Here is a 27,728-nt window from a genome sequence, read left to right on the forward strand (position 1 = left end):
AATGAAAGCAATGGTCCTGCCATTCTTTATTTCTCACAATACATTTTTACAGAAGAAAGAAAAAAAAAACACCTGCACATTTTAAATTCTGATCATACAGTTGTTTTTTTGCAGTTGCATAAGGAAAGAATGAAAAAAGTCTTAATGACTTTTTAAAATAACTTCAATGCCTAAAGGTACAAATTACACACTCAGCATTCAGTCACTGGAGTAAGCTCACTTCCACGTAAAAGACTGAGCACCCCATGAACACAGTGAAGCGCCATCGTTGGAGCTGGATCTGTGACCGGGGTCTTAACATAGGGCCACAGACTCGGAACCCCACTTTCAGCCTACGTTCAAAGCCCGGGGAAAAGGTACATGAAAGGAACAGCTCCACAGGCTTCGCAGGGTTGGAAGAGTTTAGCCTTGGAGAGAAACGTGACTCAGATTTCCCTTAGAAGCCCCTGGAAAAGCTGCATCTCAGGCACTAGGAACAGCGTGAAACTTGTTAGTAGTCAACAGCTTCAAATATTGGTTTTCATTTTTTAAAACAAAGAATTAGAAGTTTTTTTTAAATATAAAAGGTTAAAGGCACCGTGAAAGAATGAATATTTGCACTTGACCGTTTTAGAACTCAAAACAATTCAGAAGGCAAAATCATGCAGGCGGCCAGCACCTGATGCGTCCTGGAGGTGGCAAACTTCTCCTCGGGGGAATCCAGGGGCAGGGTGCAGAATTGCTGCACGGAGCCCCATGGGTGACTTAAAGCTTTATGTAAAATACGGGATTTAAAGTTTTGACATTTTTTTCAAGTTTTATAGATTTAAAGATGCCTTTTGGATGGCTCTAAATGAACAAAGATTTATTTCCTGGACTGTACTGATGCTCAGAAATTATTTTTTAGGGACTAAAAATAGACTTTCAGTCTGATGATTACCTCCCTCCTTTTGTGCTTTATTGGATGACTCATCCAAAGTGGAGGAAGAGGTTGTGAAACTAAACATCTGTTACTTGCTCACAGCTGTGAAGTCAACATCTACAAGGAGGAGGGAAAGCCCTCAACTTCACCGGCTTTATGTCGTTCGAATTCCCTTGTAGTGGGTGGCGGTGCCATAAGCAAGACTTTAAAGAGGAATGGATAGTTTACTATAGATATTTGGGACACCATGATTACGGCTACATTTATGTGTAAGAAACAAAAGTTTGGATTCGTCATTAAAAAGTCAGATATGAAAAACAGTCAAACTATAAAATTAGGACTGGTGGCAAGCACTGAACACAGTTACTTGAAGAACTAAGACTAAATGGGGGAGGAGGAAGGGAGGACAGTATGTGATACCATGCCAAAATGTTCCGAAAATGTTGATAGAGTACAGCTTTAAAAAGTAGGGGGAGGATAGGGAGCGCAAATAAAAAATGTTTAATTGTTTTCATTAAATATTGGTGGTAGTTGTATTAGTATTGTTATTCTGAAACTGTTGCATGTGTAAGGTAATAAAAGAAAAGAATATCTGTGTGATATTCTAATTTTATCGTGGCCCGTCTTGGAAAACCAGAATTCTCAGTACAGAAAAAATGGAAATATGGTTTAAAAAAAAAAAAGGATTAAGTTGTAGTACTCCATTTGATTTGAAAGTATCAAAATAAATTCATGGCCCGGCCAGTGTGGCCCAGTGGCTGAGCGTCCACCTATGAACCAGAAGGTCATGGTTCAATTCCCCATCAGGGCACAGGCCCGGGTTGGGGGCTCGATCCCCAGTGTGGGTGTGCAGGAGGCAGCCTATCAATCATTCTCTCTCATCACTGATGTTTCTCTCTCTCTCCCCCTCTCCCTTCTCTCTGAAATCAATAAAAATATATGTTTTTAAAAATAAACTCATGAAGTGTTTTATCTTTAAAAGACAAAGCTATTTCTTAGCTCCCTTCCAGAAACAATGGGAAGTCTGGTTGCAATAGCATAACCGTCCCGAGCAGAGCATGGAAATGCCATTTCTCACTGAAAATGACCAGGCTCCTTGGCAAATGGCCGATTCCAGGTCTGGGGCAGGAAACATACAAGCTGGGCCTGGAATATTGTGTCATGTGAGACAGCAAGGAAGCCACCAAAGATTTCGAGAGTAGGGTCAAAAGGATTCAGAGGCAACGTGGTGAGACACCCAATGGCCAAAGACGGGGGCAATCTGAGCTTCAGTAAGGGAATATTTAAAGTGGATTGAAGTCTATGCAATATGTGTGAATTCATAAGTTAGTTCACAATGCTGTTAAAAAGAGTGATCACTAGAAGATGACAGGGAAAAGTTTATCTTGAAAATTGGTAAATAAAGGGGAAAATTCAAATAGTTATTTTCCTTTTCCTGCATGAACATTACCACTGGTTAACCAAATCACAGATGTGGGGAAACATCTCTTTTACAAAAAATGTTCCAAGTAATACACAAAAGAGGAACGATAGCATTAGAATACTCTCCAACCCACAATAAATCACTGGATCTAGGCACCGAGTGTCAAGTTTAGCCGACACAAAAAGACTGAACCGGACAGTCTTGCCAAAAGTCTGCTTAAACCTCTGGACCCATGTGTCAATGTCCAGAGGACAGAGGAACATGCTGAATTGTGCCATGAGCCTGCAATCAATACAATACAGACTGTGGGAAACTGTGAATCCTAAGACCAGGTTCTCCAATTGGTAAATTTTAAGAAAAAATAAAGAACGGGGGAACGTGTAAAAAAGGGATGTAAACGATACATCTCATAACAATTTTAAATGAATAAGATAAAAAACAGTGTGTAGAGATACACACTTGGGCAATCAAACACTAAAGAAGCACAAGGAAGTGATTACTACTGGAATCAATGTAATGGTTACTTTTGTGGGGTGGGGGACGAGCATTGTGAACGGTGACAGGACACGCAGAGGACATCCAGGGTGGCTGACAAGAGTGCTTGTCTATCATAATGTGATGAGCTATAATTTTGTTGGGTTTTCAGTATTTTTTTTATAATTTTTCTAACGGCGGAAATAAAAATAACATCAAAGAAAGCCCTCTGGATTTTCCACTAAGAAGTATGGATGTGAATACCTCTACTATCAATAACAGCTGTCGGTTCTTAAGAACTTGCCTACATTATAGAAATATTCCTAAATAAGCTACAAACATTTGAAAAATAGGATATTAAATTCTTAGGTATGCAGTTATAAAAAGTAAAAGAAGGAGGCATACATTCCTAACATGAAATTAATTTCATTACATCATGTTATGCAATTTGGTTAAATGGACTTCATCGACTTCCAAAATTTTCCCTTCCCTACCATACAAAGTTATTCATGTTATTCTATTAGTGATTAGAACATGAGCACTGAAACAGATTTCATATTTCGTTGCATGTCCACAATTGGTTTCACGTTCCATCTTTTCACATAGAACAAAGATTAGTTATCTTGCCCTACCATGATGCTGTTTATTAATAAGTAGCGTTACACATACTGCCATCCAGTTTGCAAATAAAGATCCTTCACCCACCAATCCCAGCCTTAGGCTCTCTTTCATAGTATATTAATGGCTAATGGAGACTCTTTTTGTTTGTTGAGCGTCTAAAAGGCTCACGGATGTAAAACAGATTTAAACCATCAAGATAAAAGCAGTTTTAAAATGCAAGAGAACTGTGTTGTACATTTCTGCCCATCAGACAGCGATAACTCCTCTCCAACTGTTCAAGCAGCATCTTAACAAATGGTGCAACTGTATGGTCTCCTTCCTTCTCCTTTTCACGACATTATGTGGTGTTTGAGTGACTCACATATTCCAGAAGTGACCGGTCTAATACCCTTCGGATAAGAGCTTCCTCAATTATATTAAAATCCTACAATTAAGAAAAATAATTAGAAACATACAATCAGAGACAGTTTTCACAAACTGAGAGAGCCCTGAGTTCAGTGACCTGTCCAATCTTCCATAAAAAAACTCGTCAGGGAACCTAGCTCTTTTGTTTGGGGCCAGTGCATTTTCTATTTCATGTGACTGCCTACGAAGTAACCAGTTACTGTCATAGTAAAATAGTCCTGATTTGGAATTTAAAGTTTTGAATCTGATCTAATGAGTAGTTTTTAGTCAACGCTACAGATACTGGTCAGAGAGCTAGGTTCCACATAACAGGTCACATAAAGTGAAGACATTTCCATAGGACTCAGCAATCTCAGCACAACTACTGAATATTTATCTGAAAACTGCTGAAAGCAAAACTCTTTCTCTTTGCCTTCCTGTGGTCAAAATGGCATTCAAAACTTCAAGTCAGCACATTCTGTAAACAAGACAAAAACTATCAAGAGCCCTGTCCTTTGCAACTCATCTCCTCTTCCTTCAAAAACAAAACACAAAAAACAAACCTTGTAAATCTGTGTTGAAAGTCCATTCTGAAACATCTATATATATATAAAAGCCTACGCGACCATTCGCCCGGTAGCTATGATGTGCACTGACCACCAGGGGGCAGATCCTCAACGCACAGGCATGGAAACATGGAACAGAATGATGAATCTCAGAGGGAAGGGGGCAGGGGGGAGGGCGGGAAGAGATTAACCAAAGATCTTATATGCATACTAGAGTCCCAGTGCACGGATTCATGCACTGGTGGGGTCCCTTGGCCTGGCCTGCGGAGATCAGGCCGAATCCACGCACCGAGCCTCTGACATCCCCTGAGGGTTCCCAGATTGTGAGAGGGCACAGGCCAGGCCAAGGGACCCCACGAGTGCATGAATCCATGCACTGGGCCCCTAGTAAAACCATAAAGTCAAATAAATAAAATCCAAAGGAAAGCCATAAAGAGTAGAAGAACATAAGATCTGGGACTCGATACTGGTTGTTTCTTAGGCAATGTATTAACCTTTGAGCTTCAGATATTTCATACCTAAGTGAGGATAATAGAGTACTCCCTTAACAGTTGTTACAAGGAATAAAATGAGATAATATGCATGAAGTGCCTCCCATAGTACTTGGTAGCTGAGGAAACAAACAAACCAAAAAACACTGTTTCGGTCTCACTTCCATATCCAAGAATATGGTTTTGAGTGGGTGGAAAGTATTCTCATTGAAGTGGCTTCCTTCCGACCAGCCCTGGATTCATACTCTGAAAGATCTTGAGAAGAACGGACTGAATGTGAACAGCTAGAACAGGTGATGGCTTTTGGAACATCTGATGGAGTTAAACTAAAGAGGAAGCCCTCCCTACGCGCTGTGAAAAATGAGAACACATAGACCAGAGTCAGGCTCGGTGAGGCCTTGTGTCCTTTGGGGGCCAGAGACGCTATTTAGGAGGCGGAGCAGAGCCTCCTAAATACTTTAGAGCAATAGATAATTATGCTCTACGAATCCATGTGTAGCCTGTGCCGTCCTTCAAGTGGTCCTCATATTCCCATCTATTCTCTTCCCACCTCCAACTTGCCTGAGATCCCTGCCCACACTGTGCACAGCACTTTCCCTGCATTCCCTCACTTAATCCTCTTTGGGGAGTAGTTGCTTTTTACTCCCTTCACTTAGCAAATCAACAGCGGCTCAAAGGTCAGTGGTCTGCCCAAGGTCACACTGTTGTGACAGAGCTGTTACTTAAATCCAGGCCAGAACCTAAATTCCTTGTGTTGAACCTGGATAATCACAGTGCGCAGATCAGAAAACAAGGGGAGAATTTTCAAATTAACCATTTTTAACAAATCTTTAACAATTACTAAATTCTATCTTAAAATAGCATAAAAAACAATGTCAAATTATCTGCGAATTCAAATTTAGCTGTTAACATTCCTGTATGTAGATGAAAGTTAACAATAAAATATTATGTTTCAGAACATGGTTCTGAGTGATTCCCCCCCTTACAGGCTGAAAGGGACTCAGGATAACATATTCCCCTCCCATGACAACACATGGACCAAAGCACAACAAAGGCTACATTAACTTTTTGCTTGTTATTCTAATTTCTGATCACAGGAAATACAGTCATAAGCATTAGGACTACTCACACAATACCTAACTTTTCTTGCTTTTTAAAAAAAGCCAATATAACGAGATTGGCCATGTGTTGGTAGTTATTGATGCGTAGGTGATGGTTCTATGGGAGGTTCATTATACTATTCTGTCTACTTTGTGTACGTTTAATATTTTTCATAATAAATTTATGTTTAAAAAAGTTCAATAAATACTGTATTTTATAAAATTTAAATTAAAAATAATGGCTATCTGCCTTACTACACAGATAATTTCATATCTGTGAACAGCCATTCAATGTACTATAAAAGCAACTGGCCCAGCTGGTGTTGCTCAGTGGTTGAGTATTGACCTATGAACCAGGGGGTCATGGTTCGATTCCAGTCAGGGCACATGCCTGGGTTGCAAGCTCAATCCCCAGTGGGGGCTGTGCAGGAGGCAGCTGATCAATGATTCTCTCTCATCATTGATGTTTCTATCTCTCACTCTCCCTTCCTCTCTGAAATCAATAAAAACTTATTTTTAAAAGTAAAATAAATAAAAGCAACTGGATGCAGAACAAACTCTCTGAGTCATTTCATTATTGGTGTAATTTCATTTCATCATGTATAAGTTCTCAGGTTCACAAAAACTATAACCATACACAGGGAGGGAGTAAAGTAGAAACTAAAATAATTTGAAGGTGAAATCTGGCTCCTTATACAATGGATAATTATATGGATCACACAAAAAATAGTTTTGTGTAAGGCAGATAACTGCTTTCATATTAATAGCCAAATTTACAAAACACTCTATTTTTATGATTTCTTACTTAATACTTAACACTTTGGTTATATATGCATTTTTTCCTCCTTATTCGCTTGGATTAAAAAAGTAAGCTTAACACAGACAGCATGAAGACAATGTAAAAATAAAACAAATACTTACTAAGAAATCCTCATAGAGCTGAGTGTGACTGACTTGCAAATGTCTTATTAAACTGCCACTGAAGCTGCTTGGGTTCTCAGTGGGTATTAAACGGCAGAGTGGGCAGAACTGGAAACAGACAAGACCAAGAGTTCAAGAAAGAATTTAAAATAATCACTAATGTCAGAATTAAAACATCAAATAGCCAACTACTCAACCATAAGAAAAAATGAAATACTGCCATTTGTGACAACATGGATGGACAGCATGAGAATATGCTAAGCAAAATAAGGCAGTCAGAAAAAGCTAAGAACCATATGATTTCACTCATATGTGGGATATAAAACTGAAACTCATAGACACAGACACCAGTATGGTGGTTACCAGAGGGAAGGGGGGGTAGGAAAGGGTAAAGGGAGCCAAATATATGGCGACAGAAGATGATTTGACTTTGGGTGATGGGCCCACAATGCAATAAGGATCATGTATCATAGAAATCTATACCTGAAACCTATATAATCTTATTAATCAATGTCATCCCAATAAATTTTAATTAAAAAAATAAATAACCACTCAATAAAGTGAAATTTAACTCGACAAATCTATTGGCCATACCTCAGTTTTATGTTTTAAAATTTCATAAACATTAAAACAACATTAAACACATAAAATTGCATTTATTATTGTATACATTTCTTGTATACATATTACTGTATAGCTATTTTCATAGTTATTAACTGATTAATTAAACAATTGTACAGTTAGTAGATGCACTGTAATGTACTTAATTAGTTGCCTACCTCTTGAAATAAATTTTTTGTATGTAGATATTTTATTATTACAAATGATATTATCTATAGTGTTTATCTTTTGGGAGGTTATATTCTTAGGATAAATGACCAGAAATGGAGATTCGTAGTCAAAGGTTATGAACATTTATGGTCCATAATATCTATTGCTCTAAAGTATTTTTATTACCACCAGCAATAAAGATTATAACACACCAGCATCAGTAATTAGTATTTACATGTATTTCCTAATATTATGAATAGCTCTTCAAAAAAAAACTTTCATTTTGAAATATCTATAAACTCACAAGAAACTGCAAAAATAATTCAGAAAGGTCCCATTTCCCATCACCCTGTTTTCCCAAATGGTAATATCTTATACAACTATAGCACATTATCAAAATCGGGAAGTTAGCAATTAACTAGACTACAGTTCTGCTTTAGGTTTCACCAGTTTTTGCATGAATTCAGTTTTGTGTGTGTGTGTGTGTGTGTGTGTGTGTGTGTGAGAGTGTGTGTGTAGTTCTATGAAATGTTATCACGCACATAGATTCATATGCCCATCAACAAAATCAGATACAGAAGAGTTCTGTCACTGCAAAGTAACTTCCTAGTGCTACCCCTCTACTACCTTCTCTCCCTACCCTGGTGTCCCCGATCTGTTTCCCACCTCTACAGTGTCATCATTTTGAGAATGTTAAATAAATCCAATTATACAGCACTTAATCTTGTGAGATTGGCTCTTTACATGGAGCAGAATGACCTTGAGACTCATCCAAGTTGTTGCTTGCATCCATAGTTCCTTCCATTTTATTGCTAGTGGTAAGTAAACCGTGATATGGATGTACCACAGTTTAACCATTTACTTTCTGAAGGACATTTGTTGCTTCCAGTTTGGGGCTGTTACAAATCACACTGTAATGAACATTTGTGTGCAGATAGCTGCATAGAATTTTTTATTTCTCTAGGATAAATTTCCAAAAATTTGGTGGTCATATGGTGAGTGTTAGAGTTAACTTGGTAAAAAAAACAAACAAACAAACAAACAAAAGCCTACCTCACTACTATACAGCAATAAAAATTATAAAAGCCACACCACAGCCCTAACTGGTTTGGCTCAATGGATAGAGCGTCGGCCTGCAGACTGAAAGGTCCCAGGTTCGATTCTGGTCAAGGGCATGTACCTTGGTTTCGGGCACATCCCCAGTAGGGGGTGTGCAGGAGGCAGCTGATAGATGTTTCTCTCTCATCAATGTGTCTAACTCTCTATCCCTCTCCCTTCCTCTCTGTAAAAAATCAATAAAATATATTAAAAAAAAAAAAAAGCCACACCACAAAGTAGAACTGAAATGCCAGGTTGAAAAGAAAAAAAGGCAGCACTCACTATGAATCTAGGAAATGATGAGCAATATGTGTATTTAATGCACAAGCATGTGGATATATATGAAATAAAGTAACAGGCTGATTAATAAAGATGAATGACTTCATGCTTTTCTTTTTTTGTTTTTATTTTATACTAGAGGCCTGGTGCATGAAATTCATGCACGGGTAGGGTACTTAGGCCTGGACGGCAATCAGTGCCAATCAGGGCCTTCCAGCTGCCGGCTGGGGCCTTCCTTTGTTCTACGCCACCCTCTGGTGGTCAGCGCACATCATAGTGAGAAATTGAACTCCCAGTCTCACGGTCAAACACCCAAGGGGACACTTTGCATATTAGCCTTTTATAAAATAGATAATTTTCTACTTTTCATTTCTAGTGTATTTTCATAACTCTATTTGCATTATTTAAAAATGTTTTTAACCTAGGATGTGACCATGTTTATTATACTAAAGTTTGATCTTAATTGTGCATTTTGGATATTCTTAGTTGATTATGCCCAGGATTATCTGTAAGAGATAATATCTAATTTCATAAATGAATGATTGAATGCACATTAGTAATTCTTATCAGTTTCAATTCAACACTTTCACATTTTGTTAATGTCATAGAATTACCATAACCTTGACAAATTATCCTATATAAAATATCTGTAAACAGAAGCCTATCAAATAAATTTTCTAATATATATTGAATTTAGACATTGCAGAAATGTATAGTGACAAAAAATCCTTACCACCGGTCTCCTTTCTGATCTGTGATGATTAATACAATGATCCAGCAAGCTGTCTTCATCCAGTTCCTTCTGACAAAATGGACACACACACCTGGAAATTGCATAGAATATGAATATCACTAAAATTTTTGGCAATGAGAGTAGTCACTTAACTACAGAGGTAAACAATAGATCCAGTTTCCAGTCCTCATTCTTTCTGAATAGGTATAATTTTTCCCAATCCTGATAATGGTCTTGGTGCCTAAAGTCTTTCTCCTGAGGGATGTAAATGCGTGACCTTCTGGGGGCAGGGGAGAGAAACAGCTACAGGCCACCTGAAGCCCTACTCACTGAGAAACTGAGCATTAAGTCCACCCACCTGTCCCAGCGTTACTTTATCACTTTTCCATCCTCTCTTTTTTAATCTTGATTTGGGTGTTATTTGTCCTCCAACTCTTCTAGCATATATATATAGAGAGAGAGTGGGGCAAAAGTAGGTTTACAGTTGTTCGTATGGAAAATAATACAATAGTTAATAAGTAATAATACAAAAATAAACTTTGTGTGTTGCATATTCACAACTGTAAACCTATTTTCCCCTCCCTGTGTAACTACAAGTGTCAACTCACATAATTAGTATCAAGTGAAGAATGAAAAATGACCTTCAACTACCCTGTTAAGCCCTTATACCTGGGGATATTTGTCCCTACATCTGTGCTGCCCAATACAGTAGCCATTAGCCATATGTGTCTGTTGGGCACTTGAAATATTGGTAGTCCAAATGAGATATGCCAAAGTATAAAATACACACTGAATTTCAAAGGCTTAATCTAAAAAGAATGTAAAATATCTCAATAACTTCTATATTGATTACATGTTGAAATAATAGTTTGGTTATATTTAGGTTAAGTAAAATATATCAAAAATTGATTTTCCTTGCTACTAGAAAAGTTTAAATTACATTATGTGTTCTGCATTCTATTTCTATTGGCCAGTGCTGCCTTAAATTCTTAGGGACAATATGGAAACTTGGAATTTTTTTGCTCACTTTCCATTATAGATATAACTTCCTACTTCCTAAGACTTGTATTCTAGACAAGCTGCCTGCATAAGAAATTTAAAAATTTGAATCATGGAGTAAGTTCTTCTATAAAGCAACGACTTCTATCTTAAATGCAAATATTAATCTAAACCCTTCTCATTTTCTGTTATTTTAATTCTTTACTATTTAATTCTTACTAGCAGAACAAATTTGGCTTTAAATTAGCTTTTGATATTTTAATTTTTTATAAAACCTATCAACCTTGCAATCAAATACACACATACTTTCTCAAACCAGTTGCTATCCTTCTTTCCTATTGGCCCTTGTGGTCAATCTAACAGAATCTGGACTCTGCTTATAAATTTAAAATTTGTACTGTCATGGTATAAAACGAATTCTATAAAGCAAGTATGTTTGCACAGCAGTGTCTAGTAAAACAAAAGGAATGGCGCGATCATTTAGACTTCCAGGTTAAAAAGTATAAGCTACATTTTGAGTGTGTTTTCTTAAAATAAGCAGAACTAACATTTTCCTTCAGGAGAGAGAAAGAAATCACACCCCTACTGAATCCCACTACTGGGTAATTGAGTTTATAAGCACATTTAATGGTTTCAAAGTCACCATTTCTTTATTTCGTTAGTAGAGAGAGAGAGACTCCAAACTTTGTAATTATTCTGGCTATCCGGACAATAATAACCCAGATTTCTTTTCTTCTTTTTTTTTTTTTAAAGAAAAAAAAAAAAGGAGATCAATATTTTCCATTAAACCTACTAGCAACCCCCATCCATCTTCCAGCCCCGAAAAGTATAGAATACAGACGCCTGCGGAGGCCTGTACCTCCTTGTTAGAATATATATGGAGATGTAGGGAGATGTGACTTCCTACCTTCTAAGGAGAAACCGGCAAAATGAGAGGGAGTGAACTGGGAACTGGGCAGTGGTGGTGGAAAAGTAAAGATGAATAACCTCTTTTTTTTTTTTTTTTTTAAGATGAATCACCTCTTAATCACGATCTCCTTCAGGGCTCTATTAGTCAGAAAGCAGGGCCTAGCAGAAATGAGCAGTTCTGCATTGTTTGTGGATCTTCCTTAATATAAACCCGGCTGAGGACGTTTCCCTCATCTCTCCAGTGCTCGGCTGGTTCCCTCCATGCAAAGTCCATGATTATTGCTATTAACAACTGGTCACCGCCCGGTCAGCAAGGCTCAGTGGTTAAGCGTCAACCTATGAACTAGGCCAGTGATGGCGAACCTTTTGAGCTCGGCGTGTCAGCATTTTGAAAAACCCTAACTTAACTCTGGTGCCGTGTCACATATAGAAATTTTTTGATATTTGCAACCATAGTAAAACAAAGACTTATATTTTTGATATTTATTTTATATATTTAAATGCCATTTAACAAAGAAAAATCAAACAAAAAAATGAGTTCGCATCTCACCTCTGACACGCGTGTCATAGGTTCACCATCACTGAACTAGGAGGTCACGGTTCGATTCCCAGTCAGGGCACATGCCTGGGTTTCAGGCTCGATCGCCCAGTGGGGTGTGCAGGAGGCACCTGATCAGTGATTCTCTCTCATCACTAATGTTTCTATCTCTCTCTTCCTCTCCCTTCCTCTTTGAAATCAATAAAAATATATTAAAAAACAAATGGTATTATGGTTAAGAGCCAATAACAGGTATTATGGTTAAGAGCCTGCCCATAACTACACGCATGTTTTCACAATAAAAATTTTAAATTTCCCGTTAAATTCTTCTTTTTCCCTTTTCTGTAACATAACATTAAAAAAATTTTTTCAATTACAATTTACATTCAATATTACTTTGTATTAGTTCCAGCATTACGTTCTTTACAGACATATCGAAGTTAGCACTAAACTCTACTCTGTGGAAACAAACCTTGCTGCTGTCTCCCCGAGTTCTTGTAGTGGTCCATATTTATCTATGTACTTCTGACAGGTTCTTATGTGTGCCCTCATCTCGCTGAGGCAAACCTACACAAAAGCAAATTCAAAATAAACTCACTGCTGAAAGCGAGCTCAGTGAAGCCTGTGTGACCCGGCTTTACTGCCACTTTCATTATTTCAAATAAGGTCAGAGTGGGGGTCAGCTGACTTTAAAAGGATGCATTCATGAAAACAGTACAACAAAGCTAGAGCAGTATCCAGAACAGCACTACTTTTCAATTTCTCTAACACTTTGAAGACCCAAATGTTGAGCTACTGAATTTGGTTCTTCTAGAAAGCATTTATTTTTTAAGTGGAAAGATGTAGATGAACTGAAATTTACTTTTTGGGAATGCCATTACCTAAATTGGTGATGGAAAGAAGCAAGTGGGAAAGAAAAAGGGGAGAGGGAAAAGAGAGGAAGAGGGAGAAAGGGGGAAAAAGTAAAAAAAAAAAAAAAAAAAAAAAAAGACAGAAAAGCATAATAAATGGATGGATTTTAGGAATATCCATAATAAGTAAAAAGAAACCCTGTGCCTCGGGAAAAGCTATAAATACCCTGTTTTTCGCATGTATCTAGTAGTAGGACATGAATTCACAATACACAGCACACTTAATGGCCCCATTAAGAGCACACATGAAAGGCAGCTCTTGCCGTTCATTTTTATCAAGGCCAAAGAAAGAGCCCTTGTTCCTGCAGATATACATTCAGAGGCCTGACCATGAGGCATCTGTTGCTAAATAACACATGTTGTACTCAGAGCTTCGGCAGGAACTGATAGGATCTGTGCTGAAGGGAGCTCTCACAGCTATGGTAAGGTGGCCGACCCACCCTGCTTCACACTGACCACGAGACCGAAGTGAAACCTCAAACTTGAAACAGTTATAATTGCTTCACAAAAGACCAAAAATAAAAGCGAGTCCTCTCCTTACGAATATCTAAGTAAAAGATGTAAAAACCAGGACTGATGTAGTTAGCCGCCTGGACACAGACTGTTAGGCAGTCTTGAACACCCAACTTTGGCCACCAGTGCTCTCTCAACTCTTCACTACTCGTGTTAAAGGTTTCCTTCTTCCTCTTTGTGTTCCTTCATCAACAAAGCGAAGGGCTCTTCAAAGAAATTAGCAATCTGGGGACCATATACACTGACAAACGAACTGATAAGTTCACACAGTGGCCACTCTAGAGACAAAAGTATGTAAGACAACGTAAGAGATGACAGAAGACACATAAACGACTGTGGTTGGCCCGGCCAGCGTGGCTCAGTGGTTGAGCATCAACCTATGAACCAGGGGGTCACGATTCGATTCCCAGTCAGGGCACATGCCCAGGTTGTGGGCTCGATCCCCAGTATGCAGGAGGCAGCTGATCAGTGATTCTCTCTCATCATTGATGTTTCTCTCTCTCTCCCTCTCCCTTCCTCTCTGAAATCAATAAAAACATATTTAAAAAATAAATAAACCACTGTGCTTGCTGTAAAGCTGCTTCTAATCTAACGGAAGGGGGAGAAAGATATGTATGTAGACAAGTAGGAAGGAAGCTGATATGGGCACTGGCATACGAAAGCCAGGCGTCATGGGGTGGAGCTGTGGCCTGGATTCTTTAGCGTAAGTAGCATCTAAGATGGCTATCGAAGGAATGGCAGCATTCCTGGCAGGAGGAGTAACAGAAAACAGAAGAGATGGATACAAGAAATACCCCAAAGAGAAAATGCAAAATGAAGAAATGGGCGGGGAGCGGGGGGGGGGGGGGGGGGGCGCGGGGGGGGGGGCGCGGGGGGGTAAAAAGGAAAGGGAATTTCCACTCAGAGTAATTGAATGTTCTTGTTTCTGACAGACACCAAAGGTGGGATAAAGAACAGGATGATGAAATAATACCCTGAGTTTGACTTGGGACGTGTTACATTTTATACGATGAAAAAAATGTCCAAGTAAAAATAAGCACCAGTCTATTGTGATGAGGTGAAATCTTTTGATTTTGAGCATTTCTCATGTTTGAAACCATGTGTTTTCTCATTTACCTTTAAAACCATCCTGTGACACAAACATTACCCTTTTCCTTATTTTCCAGAGATAAACAAAAACTCAGATTAATAACTTGTCCCAAATCACAAAGAGTAAGTGAGAGAATTAGTGTTTGATGCCAGGATGTTCGACCTCAAAGACCATGCATGCATTCTGTAGCCAGGCAGCCATGAAGAGATTACTGAGCCTTACATAAATACCAGTATTTATTAAAAACAAAACTGCATTAAGCACTTACTATGTGCCAGCCACTTTTCAAAGTGCTGGGTACACGGTTGCCAATAAAACAGACACAGTCCTTACCTTCTTGGAACTTAAATCTGGTGGGAATAGCTGATATTCAATTAAAAAATCATAAAAGCATAATAGTAAGTGGTGAAAATTGTTATAAAGGGGACACAGAGTGCTAAGAGAAAGTATGACAGGCTATAATTTAGGTTAACAATCAAGAAAGATTCTCTAAAGGAATTTAGACCTTCGGTACATAATCTCTCTTTTGATCTTTAGACTGGTATAGCCAAGTATCTCCTTAGTTCAAATTTTAACACATCTCAAATTCAACTCCGTGGATTCTGCTCCAAACTGATCCCCATTTTAACACCTTCGCTACTCATTGCAGAAACCTCGCAGGCACCCTGACACTTCGCGCTCCCTCACCCCCACATGCAGCCAATTACCAATTTCCTTTGCTTCTCCCTCCTAGATACACCTTGAAAAAACGTCTTATTTCATACCTAACACTATCTCCCCAGCCCAGCTTCCTTACCTGATCCAATCGGCTTCACCAGTCCTGCCTCTGCCCCCTGCAAGCCACCATCCACGCACACGCTGGGGTAATGTCCCCAAGTGTAACCCCGATCAAAGGCCTACACTTCTTCTATGCGTCACTATTGCATTTGAGATACAATCTAGAATCTAGATAGAGTCTTTGGCATGGCCCCAAAGCCCTCACATGATCTAACCATGCTCGCCTGGTATCAAAGGATGAAAACTGCAACGGGAGGAAGTGATGGAGAGAGAGACACTGCCAAGTCAAGGGCGTGGGTGCAAGTGTGCCCCTGGGTTTGCTAACAAAGCTCTCGTTGGTGCCTGCACTAGAGGAGCAGGAACGGAGGCCACATCCCAGGGGGTCACAGGAGTCAGGGGAAGAGAAGAGATGGAGGCAGCCAAGGAAAGCGTTTGTGTGGAAAACGAGGCAATGGTAGGCATCCGGTGACTATTTTCTTGCCGCTTACACCTATGAAACTGGAGAAAGGCTGAGACAATCAACGTTAGGAAGTCGGGGTAGGGGGAGTCAAAGGGCACAGGTGAACCGAGGAGCCGTGTATCGCTTTTCTCAGCCCTGCAAGCCGGTGAGCGCAGGGCCACTCACCAGGGTGCCGCACTCGGCGCAGTTCTGGAACTCTGATTTCATCCTTCTGGTCACATCCGTGGCTGGGACTCCTTCGGAAGGAAGGTACGCCCGGCAGTAAGGGCAGGTCCACTTGCTGCTCTTCAGACTGGTGGCAATACAGGAGCGGCAGAACCTGCCCGAAACACACCAAGGGCACGTCACTTTCCCTGAAGGGTGTGACGGAGCCGCCACTGCGGGTTCACCTGTGGGAACTGCACTGTAGTGGCACCTTGTACACTGTGAGCTGTAGAACCACATGAAAGGTCCGTTTGCCCCCGGCGCTGGCCAGCCTCTTACCTCCCCCAGCAAGACCTGGCTGGGCTCACAGGTTCTCCCCACAGGCATTGCCCACATGTAAAAAAAGAACACAGACCACGTGGTCAGATGGCATTCTAGAAATGGAGTTAACACGATAACCCTAAGGATGGGTACTGTATTCTTCCTTTTCTTTAATCCTACTTTGCCTACAATTTAGGGGGAAATAGGTGTTTGCTTTGTAGAATTTTGAGTGTTAGCTAAGAAAATAGCAAGCTGAGGCCCGGTCAGCATGGCTCAGTGGTTGAGCGTCGAAACCAAGAGGTCATAGTTCGATTCCTGGTCAGGGCACATGCCCGGGTTTTGGGCTCGGTCCCCAGTGTGGGGTGTGCAGGAGGCAGCCAATCAATGATTCTCTCTCATCATTGATGTTTCTATCTCACTCCCTCTCCCTTCCTCTCTGAAATCAACAAAAATATATTTAAAGAAAACAAACAAACAAAAGAACCCCAGATCTGCCTAGGTTTCTACCCTTTCTTTCCTGGGTGTTTTTGCTATTATTGTTGTCTGGTAACGCTTTACTTTGATATAATTTCAAACTTGACACACTTGTTTTTTGTTTACAAATTTTTGAAACACTTTTTAAAATACCTTAATTCACTTAACCTTACCACACCCCTAAGAAAGAGGACCATTTCCATTTGTAGGTGAGAAAACTGAGGTACACAGAGATTAAGTTGCTTCTGCGAGGCCACAGCTATAGAAAGTACCTAAACCTGATTTGGTCTCAAGCTGGGGTTTTCTGACCCAAATTCAGTAACCTTTCTCTCCGCCACCACAGCTGGCCCAGATGGAAAGAGCAACCTTTTGTTGGCGTCCGGAGACCACGTCCTCTGCTCTCTTTTACTTCTCTCTGCCTCCAGTGACTCAGTGTGAGCGCTAAAGTCAATATGCCCTTCCTTGTATTTCTTTGAGCCCCTGAGAGTTGGTTCTCAAAATGCAGGCTCTGAAGAGTATTTATTACAAACGAGAGGCCTGATGCACGAAATTCATGCAAGAGTAGGCCTTACTTTCCCCAGTTGCCGGCACAGGGCTTCCCTCCGGCCGCCGGCAGGCACCCAGGATCCAGGCTTCCCTCACAGCTCTGGCTTCGTCTGGTAGGTCGTCAGAAGGACGTCTGGTCTAATTAGCATATGACACTTTCATTATTATAGATGATCCAAATGCTCAACTCCTAATTGACATTTCTAATCCAACACGTATGGCTCGGACATGAAGTATTTATTTACATACTAGGGGCCCAGTGCACAAATTCGTGCACCTTGAAAGGAACAGTGGGCCACGAGGCTGCTGTGAGCACAGGGGCGGGTCTCAGCCCATCCTCCGTGCCCCCACCTAACCCCTCCCACTGCAGCCCCCAGCCCCCTCTGCCAGCTATGGGCGCTGCCATCTTTGTGACGGAGTGACGGAGAGATGAAGTGACGGTTAATTTCCATACTACTCTTTTATTAGATGGGATATATATGTGCGTGTGTATGTGTGTGTGTGTGTGTGTGTGTGTGTATATATATATATATATATTAGAGGCCCAGTGTGCAATATCGCGCGGCCCCACCCACCTGCGTGTGCCCTGCCCACCCACCTGCCACTCCGCCACTCTCACCCGCCCACCACCCTGTTGCACTCGCAGCCCCCGCCCACCAGCCTGCCGCACTTGCAGCCGCACCTGCCTCACTGTGCCCACCTGCCTGCTGCCCTGCCCACCCGCCAGCCGCCAGCCTTGCTGTGATCGGAGCCTGTGGGCCATGGAGGAGGGTCCAAGCGGTGCTCCATGCACCTCATGGTGACCAGTCGTTTGGTCGTGACACCTCTTGGCCTTTTATTATTATGAAACAATTTAGGAACAAGCAGGTAACACTTTGTTTTTTTTGTCAACCAAAAGCCTTCCTCCTTTTCTCACAACTTAGGAGTTTTATGCCAATGCAAGCAGGAGACTAGCATTGGTGCCAAGCCCTGTGGTGGGCACTGAGACATGTTCCCTCCTTTCATCCTCACGGTGATCCTAACGAGGGCTCTGCTCTCTCCTCACTAGACGGATGGCGGACTGAGGTTCAGAGGGGGTGACAGCTTGCTGAGGTCACAGCCAGAAGACGGTCATGCTTTCTTCTCACACAGGTTCCAGGGAGGCTCGAAGTTGCCTTTTCATTCCTCCCAGTGAGAAAAGCAGTAAAGTTATATCACTGATATACTGTATATAAACCAATGGGTACATTCTAGAATGTGATTTGAAGAAAAAAACATCTTTAAAAATATATTTTTGCCTGGATGGTGTGAGTTGGTTGGTTGGAGCATCGTCCTTGTGCCTGAAGGTCACAGGTTCGTTTCCTAGTTAGAGGACATACCTAGCAGGTATGTATCTCTCTCACATCAATGTTTCTCTCTTTCTCAAATCAATAAAAATATACAGTTACCAAGATTCATCAACCAATACACTTTTTAAAAAATATATATTTGTTTTATTGACTTCGACAGGAAGGGAGAGGAAGAGAAAGACAGAAACATCAATGATGAAAGAATCATTGTTTGGTTGCCTCCTACACGCCCCACACTGGGGATCAAGCCTGCAACCTGGGCCTATGCCCTGACCAGGAATTTAACCTTGACTTCCTGGTTCATAGGTCAACGCTCAACCACTAAGCCACACCTGCAGGGCTCAACTTATACACTTTGTGTGAATTTTACTGTATCACTTCCATAAAGCTAGAAAACAATACAACAAAACAAAAAAATTCCCAGACAACACTGCATGGAGATCACAGAAATATATACAGCACAGACCCATTCAGAATCTTGTAGGCCTCCCTCCTACACAGCTGCAGACACACAGTACCTATTCAATAAATTGAAGTAACTAAATCAGTTATGAGGAAATGCCCAAAAAAGAATTTTCTGAGCAGGGCCCAATGTTCCCATTAATACATAGGAGCCTCACTCTAACCGGTTTGGCTCGGTGGATAGAGCCTCAGCCTGACGACTGGAGGGTCTCAGGTTCAATTCCGGCCAAGGGGGATGTACCTGGGTTGTTGGCTTGATCCCCATTAGGGGTCTTAGCTGATGGATGCTTCTCCCTCAACAATGTTTCTAACTCTCTATCCCTCTCCCTTCCTCTCTGTAAAAATCAATAAAAATATATTTAAAAAATAAATTAAACAGTAAATAGGCCCTAATCGGTTTGGCTCAGTGGATAGAGCGTCAGCCTGTGGACTGAAGGGTCCCAGGTTCGATTCTGGTCAAGGCCATGTACCTTGGTTGTGGGCACATCCCCAGTAGGGGGTGTGCAGGAGGCAGTTGATCGATGTTTCTCTCTCATCGATGTTTCTAACTCTGTATCCCGCTTCCTTCCTCTCTGTAAAAAAAAAAAAAAAAAAAAAAAAAAATCAATAAAATACCTTTTAAAAAAATAATAATAAATAAATAAACAGTAAATAGGAGTCTTGTGTCCTTCTGGAAGAACCCAAAGGACAGAAATAGACACAAACCTAAGGAGAGAAGGGATCCCTATTTGTCTGCCCCACCCCACGCCATAATGTGGCTCAGAATGACGAATTATAAAAGATGTGATGAGAATGAGGCAGACTGAGGCGAACGATAGAAGCTAAGGGTGGAAGTCAATTGCATGTGTTTTTTTAATTTGTATCTTTTATTTATTGAATTTATTAGGGTGGCATTGGTTAATAAAACTATATAGGTTTCAGATGTATAATTATTTTTAAAACATTTTACTTATTGATTTGAGAGAGAGAGATCTCTTTGTTGTTCCACTTATTTATGCATTCATTGGTTGATTTTTTTTTCCAAAATATATTTTTTATTGATTTCAGAGAGGAAGGAAAGGGAGAGAGAGAGAGACAGAAACATCAATGATGAGAGAGAATCATTGATCAGCTGACTCCCGCACACCCCATTGGGGATCGGGCCCACACTGGGGATTGGGCTCACAACCCAGGCAAGTGCCCCTGACTGGAATCGAACCTGGGACCCCTCAGTCCGAAGGCTGACACTCTATCCACCAAGCCAAACCAGCCAGGGCTGGATGATTCTTGTATGTGCCCTGACTGGGGATCAAACTTGCAACCTTGGCGCATTGGGAACACACTCTAACCAACTGAGCTACCCAGCCAGGGCTCAGGTGTACAATTCTATAATACATCATCTACATATCGTATTGTGCGTTCACCACCCCAAGTCAAGTCTCATTCCATCCAATTGCAGGTTTTTTCAGACCAGTTCAATGTTTTCAAAAATTCTGAATGAGTTGCTTTAAAATCAGATTTCACACATAAACCCAAATTTCTGCCTTCTCTTGAAAAGCTAACCAACCTCCTGCAACCCTGGACTCAATTCCCAAATGGCCATATGGGTTGGCGCCCCCTCCTATGGAGTACTCACCCTCCGCAACCATGTACCACTTGCAGCTCACCCCTGCTGAATGTATTGCTCCTTGAAGAAATCAATTAGGAACTAGTTAATGACTGGGAGAACTCTGAAACCAGCTGGGAACTTCATTACCCCACTCCTGTTGGTTATCTCATTAACCCTTTCTGTTTTCCTGAATTAAGTGATTGGCAAAGAACTCAGCAAAGGACTGGAGGGAAAAAGGGAAAGAGTTGCTGAGGCCATTGGGTAAAATCATGCACCCAATCTTTAGAGGTAAAAGAACCCTAAGTATAGATTTAAAAAGGAAAAAGATGCATTACGGATTCCGTGGGGCCTGGGTCAGACAAGCAAAATAAGTTACCCAGAGGCGGTCCCCAAATGGGGCTCTGGAAGAAGCCACTGGCAGCACGTGGCTGATCTAAAATGTTATTTTTGTTCTTGACACTGGGCTGCCTCACTGTGGGTATGCCGATACGAAGCTGATGAAAATCTTGAGCTGGCTTGGTGAGCTTGTGAAGAGCCCAGCTGGTGTGGCTCAGTGGTTGAGCATCGATCTATGAACCATGAGATCACTGTTCGATTCCAGGTCAGGACACATGCCCAGGTTGCGGGCTCAGTGCCCAGTACGAGGTGTGCAGGATGCAGCCGATCAGTAATTCTCTCTCATCATTGATGTTTCTCTCTCTCCCTCTCCCTTCTTCTCTGAAATCAATAAAAATATACTTAAAAAGAAAATGTGAATAGACTAAGCAAGTTGCTATTGTTATTTAAAGTGATGATAAGAGTATGGGCCTGAAATATCCCAATATAGGACAATAAAGACACACCGATGCCGAAACCGGTTTGGCTCAGTGGATAGAGCATCGGCCTGCGGACTGAAAGGTCCCAGGTTCGATTCCAGTCAAGGGCATGTACCTGGGTTGCAGGCACATCCCCAGTGGGAGATGTGCAGGAGGCAGCTGATCGATGTCTCTCTCATCGATGTTTCTAACTCTCTATCTCTCTCCATTCCTCTCTGTAAAAATCAATAAAATATATTTAAAAAAAAAAAAAAAAGACACACCGATACTCCTACTGCTCCTTCTTCGCCAATGACATTATTCTTAGAGCACAGGCCCTCCAACCACGCACTGCCCACCCCTCAAGGTTTCCTTCGATGCTGTGTGCGAAGTTAGATTATACTCAAAGTCCATCCTGGGAATCATCCAAAAAGTGACTGTGCATACCTCTACACTCCATTGTGGGTTGATTTTAAATTTAACGCCTAAGACACATTTTATTTCCTTTAACCTGACATCTTAAAGGGGTGCCTCTCTATACCCCTCAAACCCTGCCCTCAACTTACTGAATCTCACTGTCAATTAGAAGTGGTTATTTAAGGCTGTGCTCCTCAAACTTCAAAGTATAAAATCACCGGAGCATTTTGTTAAAACGCAGACTCTGATTCATTAGCTCTGAGGCGGGGCCCGAGGTACTGCAATGCTGCTGGACCCAGGACCAAGGCTCTAACGAGAATCTGGACATAAAACTCAATCAGCTACCATATTTAGGGTCCGTTTGTTAGAGGATACATAATTTAATAGGTCACTAATATTTAATTTGCCTATAAAACCAATGTTGCTAAGTAAACACACAGCAGTCCAACCACCAGAAGAGGCAAATTTCAGGCCAGCTTAATTACATCTTTCCGAAATTCTCAGTAAGACAGGCACAGAGCAATAACCCTATAAAAGGAACGGAGTTCGAAAACTCATGGGACTCATATCTGCTACTCAAACTGCTTATCATCAGCCGGCTGGCAGTAGGCAGTGGTTGTCCCCACTTGAGGGGTGTTCACCGAAGTATCCAAACTGCATTTTGTCAAAGAGTCATTCATTAATTCGCTAATATCCAACACCTACTAAGCGCCAAACCTTAAAGGAATAGCAACATGGAAATCAGCATTCCTTTATTAAAGGAATGGAGTCTTCTATACCATCAAGGTTCAAAAACTCTTAACAAAAGGAAGATAAACAATCCAACCAGAGAGTTTTTGAACCTTGATGGTACAGAAGATTCCAGCCAGCCCATTTTAAGTGACACTTACCCAAGTACTTTGGGAGAAGGAGGCATCCTACATACATCTGTTTTTAGCATCAGGAGCCTGGATGCTTCATACCTAAACCGCAAAGTTTCATCTCAAGTCAAATAACAGGTCAAATATTAGGTCAATGATAATTTGCAATCACAGGGGAACGCCCACAAACTCCCACGACCTCAATTCAACTACCGGCATCTGTGAATGAAAGCACTGATGTACATTCCTGGGTCATTTAAAACTCCTCAGTTGACTCTTAGACTCGGAGGATTGCTAATTTGGTGTACGCCTCCTATTGCTTATACTTGTCCACAAATGGAACGTTTTAATCCATTGCCTGAGAGCTCTTCAGGATTGTCCTCAACTGTTCCATTATTAAATACATAGATAAGTTCTGTGACACAAAGCAATTTAATGCAATCGGATCGATGGAGATGTGGCTCTCTGTACCTTACAGTATTCTTCAGTAAATACTTAGCCCTGTTAGTGGTAGGGGCAAAAATAGAATATTGGGGACTAGCTATGGTTATGGGAAATACTAATCATGCTGTTAACCCTGATTGCCTTGTGCTGGTTAAAGAAAAGACATTCTGCCCTAGCCAGTTTGGCTCAGTGGCTAGAGCAGCCGTGGGCAAACTACGGCCCGAGGGCTGGATCCCGCCCGTTTGAAATGAATAAAACTAAAACTAAAAAAAAAAAAAAAAAAGACCGTACCCTTTTATGTAATGATGTTTACTTTGAATTTATATTAGTTCACACAAACACTCCATCCATGCTTTTGTTCTGGCCCTCCGGTCCAGTTTAAGAACCCATTGTGGCCCTCGAGTCAAAAAGTTTGCCCACCCCTGGGCTAGAGCATCGGCCTGTGAACTGAAGGGTCCCAGGTTCGATTCCGACCAAGGGCACATGCCAGGGTTTCGGGCTTGATTCCCCAGTAGGGGGCATGCAGGAGGCAAGCAATCAGTGGCTCTCCCTTATCATTGATGTTTGTATCTCTCTATCCCTCTCCCTTCCTCTCTGAAATCAACAGAAAGAAGGAAAGGGAAAAGGAAAGGAAAGAACATTCTAACCTGGCTGGTTAGGGAGTTGTACATCCCTGGGACCTGGGAGTCAACCTTGGCATGTGGTCCATTCTCACTCAAGAACTGCCTATTACCATGGAAAGATTAACAACCTTGTTGCCCAAACAATGAAGTCCCACCGCAGCCCACACTGCCTACTTCCTCATGCCTGGGAGCCCTACTTCCCCATGTAATCTCTGTCCTACCCTATATAAGCAGCTGGCTTATGGGGGGCTGCAGAGCAGATGTTTGTGGATGACCCGCTGCTCTCCCACGCTGCTGGCAGGACTGGAATAAACGCTCATATGTGATTCAACCCTGTCTCTGCTGAATTGGCTCGAGTAGCGACAGGCAGCCCGGACCCACTGATTGTCCGGTCACATTAGCTCCGTTCTCAGGCCCTTTTCAAGATAATTCTCCGACTGCTCCAGTTCCGATCTCTTTCTCCAAACCCACTCTCCCAGGGCCTCTGGAGTGTTTCCCCCTCGGATATCTCCCTGGGGCACTTTCAACAGGCCCAGTCAGAGTTCATTAACTCCCTCCTGAGCTACACTCTGCCCCCTTGATCTCTGTCACCTGTTTGGGAGTTGCCTTGCACTTCTTTCTCCCCAGGTGTCTACCTTATCCAAGTGGACAACAAATGTCTATGAATATTTCTGGATATTTCTTTTAAGTATAAATCAGATTCCCTTTAAGTTTCATTTGAACAGGTTAACTACACAGCCCACCCTCTCCCCAGCTCAGGTGATAACAGAAGATAAGACAAAGATAAAGAAGCCTCCCCTATGAGTGTATTTTTACAACTGATAAGAGTGATGTAAATAAAGTCATTTTAAAGTGATAAAACTTTAAAATGGAACTTCTTAAACTCCACCTTTTGTGGCCCTTTTGTTTTTTTTTTCCAAAAGAGGTATAGAGATAAGAAATAATACCCCTTTAAGGGTTTTTGCTTAGTGGAATGATTTTGAAGGTAATACAAACTATGTTTTGAGCCTTTATTATGGGCTCCTTGTACATGTTAAATACTCATAAAATTCAATGACTCACCCTGTTTTACAAGTGAGACAGATTCAAAGAGATTAAGCAATGTGTTGGTCATCACCCACTGTTTCTACGGTATCACAATACGATTTATAAAGTGCTATAAGGTATTGTTGCCATCATTGTACTTGCTTGGCTTGAAATAGGTTTACTAGTTTAAATGGACATAAATGACCTAGTTCAACAAGTTTGGAAGTTAGCTTTAAGAGGGGATGATACAGAGGTCTCGTTTGCATTTCTTCATTTTCCAATTTAAGTTCAATGGAACAGAGTAATTGATTTAGGAAGGATAAACGGCGTTTACAGCACTGGCCATCTCAGGGCAGAAGGGACTCTCATTAACATTTATAAAGCGGAAGGGGCCCAAGTCCATTTGCCAGAAGGAGTAATATGGAAATTCTGCCCACAGCCAGAACAATGGACATAGATCTGTCCAAACAAAGGACAGTCAAGTGAGGAAAGGCCATTGGTCCAACCCCTGGTATATTTCATGACTGTTTTTCCAGTTGCTGGTTTTCTGTTCACTCCAACAGAGAAAAAGTTGAAACAAGCCTGAACGTTTTGCAAATGTGTATTATCCTGAGCAGAAGCAAACGCACTGCGAACCCTAAGTCACAGCATTCACATCGAAACCAGGGGAGGCGGTCTCCAAGCAGACAACGATCTCCAGGATCCAACAGCAAAGCTGCCACAGAAATCTTCAAGGCTAATAACCACTGTGCGCCTGTGGCCAACAGTCGAGTTTTAAAGCTAAATTTAAAGGAGGCGGCTACCGGCCTGAACAAACCAACGCACGTCACACTGGGACACGGCATCGTCTGGGTTTTCCGGTTTGGCCTGGCGATCGTAAGCCAAGGAGCTACACCTGGACAGCTGGGCAACAACATCCGGGGTCAGACTGAAGGTAAATTAGCCTTGAGCGTCAAGTACAAAGCCGAAACCACAGGCCCTGGATACAGCCCCAGAGAAACGCCCAGGACACCCCTCATTTCACCACTGTGTGGGCTAAAGCTTTTCCTCCCCGTGGCTGGCTGCCGGGCTTCTGCAGAGGTGAGAACCACTTCCGGGGACTAGGCTCCAGGTGTCAGGACCACCTAAGTTCTTTGGAAAGGATGTTGCGCACTTACCTTTAGATTCTAAAGGTGGTTCTCAACCTTCCTAATGCGGAGACCCTTTAATACAGTTCCTCATGTTGTGGTGACCCCCCAACCATAAAATTATTTTCGCTGCTACTTCATCACTGTCATGTTGCTACTGTTATGAATCGCCATGTAAATATCTGATATGCAGGATGTATTTTCATTGTTACAAATTGAACATAATGAAAGCATCGTGATTAACCACAAAAACAATATGTAATTATGTATGTGTTTTCCGATGGTCTTAGGCGACCCCTTGTGAAAGGGTCGTTCCACCCGCAAAGGGGTTGCGACCCACAGGTTGAGAACCGCTGCTTTAGCATATGGTACTTTTTTCTTTTTTAAACGGGTGAGCCAAAAGCGCTGACCAGCCCCTGGGCTACTGCCCTGGAGCTGCATCAACTATAATTGGTGGGCGGCCCGCGGGTTCCTCTGGCTTCAGCCATCCCCACTCGCACGCGCAGTCATCGCGCACCCACGCACCCACGCGAGCGCGCTTCTAAGCAAACAAACACATGCACAGCTGCGACTCCGGCTACCAGTTACTCAAGCACATCTTCAGAACGTGCCGATTTTATAGAGAGACTTTGTTTTTCGACTCTTCTGAGAAACTACCAGGGCTGTGCGCCAGCAGCGAGTTTGCATTATGGAGCACGTGACTTCTCGGTTATTTTTATCCGCTTTCCAGGCAGGTAGTCAGCCTCCGGGTGCCAACATCCAGCCCAGACCCCGCCCCGCGGGCGGTTAAACTTGAACGACTCCAGGAAGTCCCTGAGGGGACCCTCCAGTTTCACGGGGAACCGTGGAGGGTGTGTGTCAGTCTGAGGGGAGGGAGGCGGGACTGGGGGTGGCGGGACAATTTGCACAGGTCCCGGTCTGCACGCGTGGGGCCTCCGCGGGCGCCAGGAACACGTGCACGCACACAGCCAGGAAAACAAAACCCAGCCCGGGGCCTGGGGGACGCACCGCCGCCTCGGGGAGCGCAGCGGGGGTCACCGTGCCCGGTGCCCAGGCGGTGCTGCTTCTCCAGCCCGGGTTCTCCTGCCAGATGCCCCGCCCCAGCCAGCCGGCAACCTGGCTCTTAGCGGTTTCCACGCCCGGATCCCACCCCGGGGGCCCCGCACCTGTGCGCCGGCGGAAGCAGCTCTAGGAGCTGCAGGGCCCGCTGTTTTGTTGTTGTTTTTCCTCCTGAAATCCTGTGTCACCTTCCGATCCGCAATTTTTTCCCGTGGCCCGCACCGGACGGGTCCAAGTTACTCCCGCCGCCCCCTCCCCAAGCCCTCGGCTCCCCCGGCCTCGCCCGCCGCCAGGGTGGGCGCGCCAGCCGGGCCCCCGGCGCTTACACGTGGCCGCAGCGGGTCCGGACGGGCTGGTGCAGCACCTCGAGGCACACGGAGCAGTCGAAGGACGTGACGGGCAGCTCGGGGTCCCGTCTGCGCTCCAGGGCCCGCGGGGCGGCCGAGGCGGGCACGGACTTGCCGCCGTCGCTGCTCAGCACGGAGCCCATCGCCGCGCCTCCCGCCCGGCCCGCTGCCGGGAGCTCGGCGCCGCGGCGGGGGTTTTGTTGTCCTGC

General features: G+C 42.6%; 1 protein-coding gene across 1 annotated transcript; it reads right to left on the reverse strand.

The window, feature by feature from the left end:
- On the reverse strand, positions 1 to 27,728 carry RNF125 (ring finger protein 125). Its single transcript, XM_070421218.1, has 6 exons — positions 27,499 to 27,728; positions 16,125 to 16,278; positions 12,681 to 12,775; positions 9,763 to 9,853; positions 6,882 to 6,989; positions 1 to 3,843 (listed from the first exon to the last, which is right to left on the reverse strand). Exons 1-6 carry the CDS (start codon positions 27,660 to 27,662, stop codon positions 3,757 to 3,759), a joined length of 699 nt encoding a protein of 232 aa, XP_070277319.1. The 5' UTR covers positions 27,663 to 27,728; the 3' UTR covers positions 1 to 3,756.

This window comes from Myotis yumanensis, unplaced genomic scaffold, assembly GCF_028538775.1.
Source record: "Myotis yumanensis isolate MYYU_CA2020_CCGP unplaced genomic scaffold, mMyoYum1.0.hap1 SCAF_7, whole genome shotgun sequence".
NCBI classification, from domain to species: domain Eukaryota; kingdom Metazoa; phylum Chordata; class Mammalia; order Chiroptera; family Vespertilionidae; genus Myotis; species Myotis yumanensis.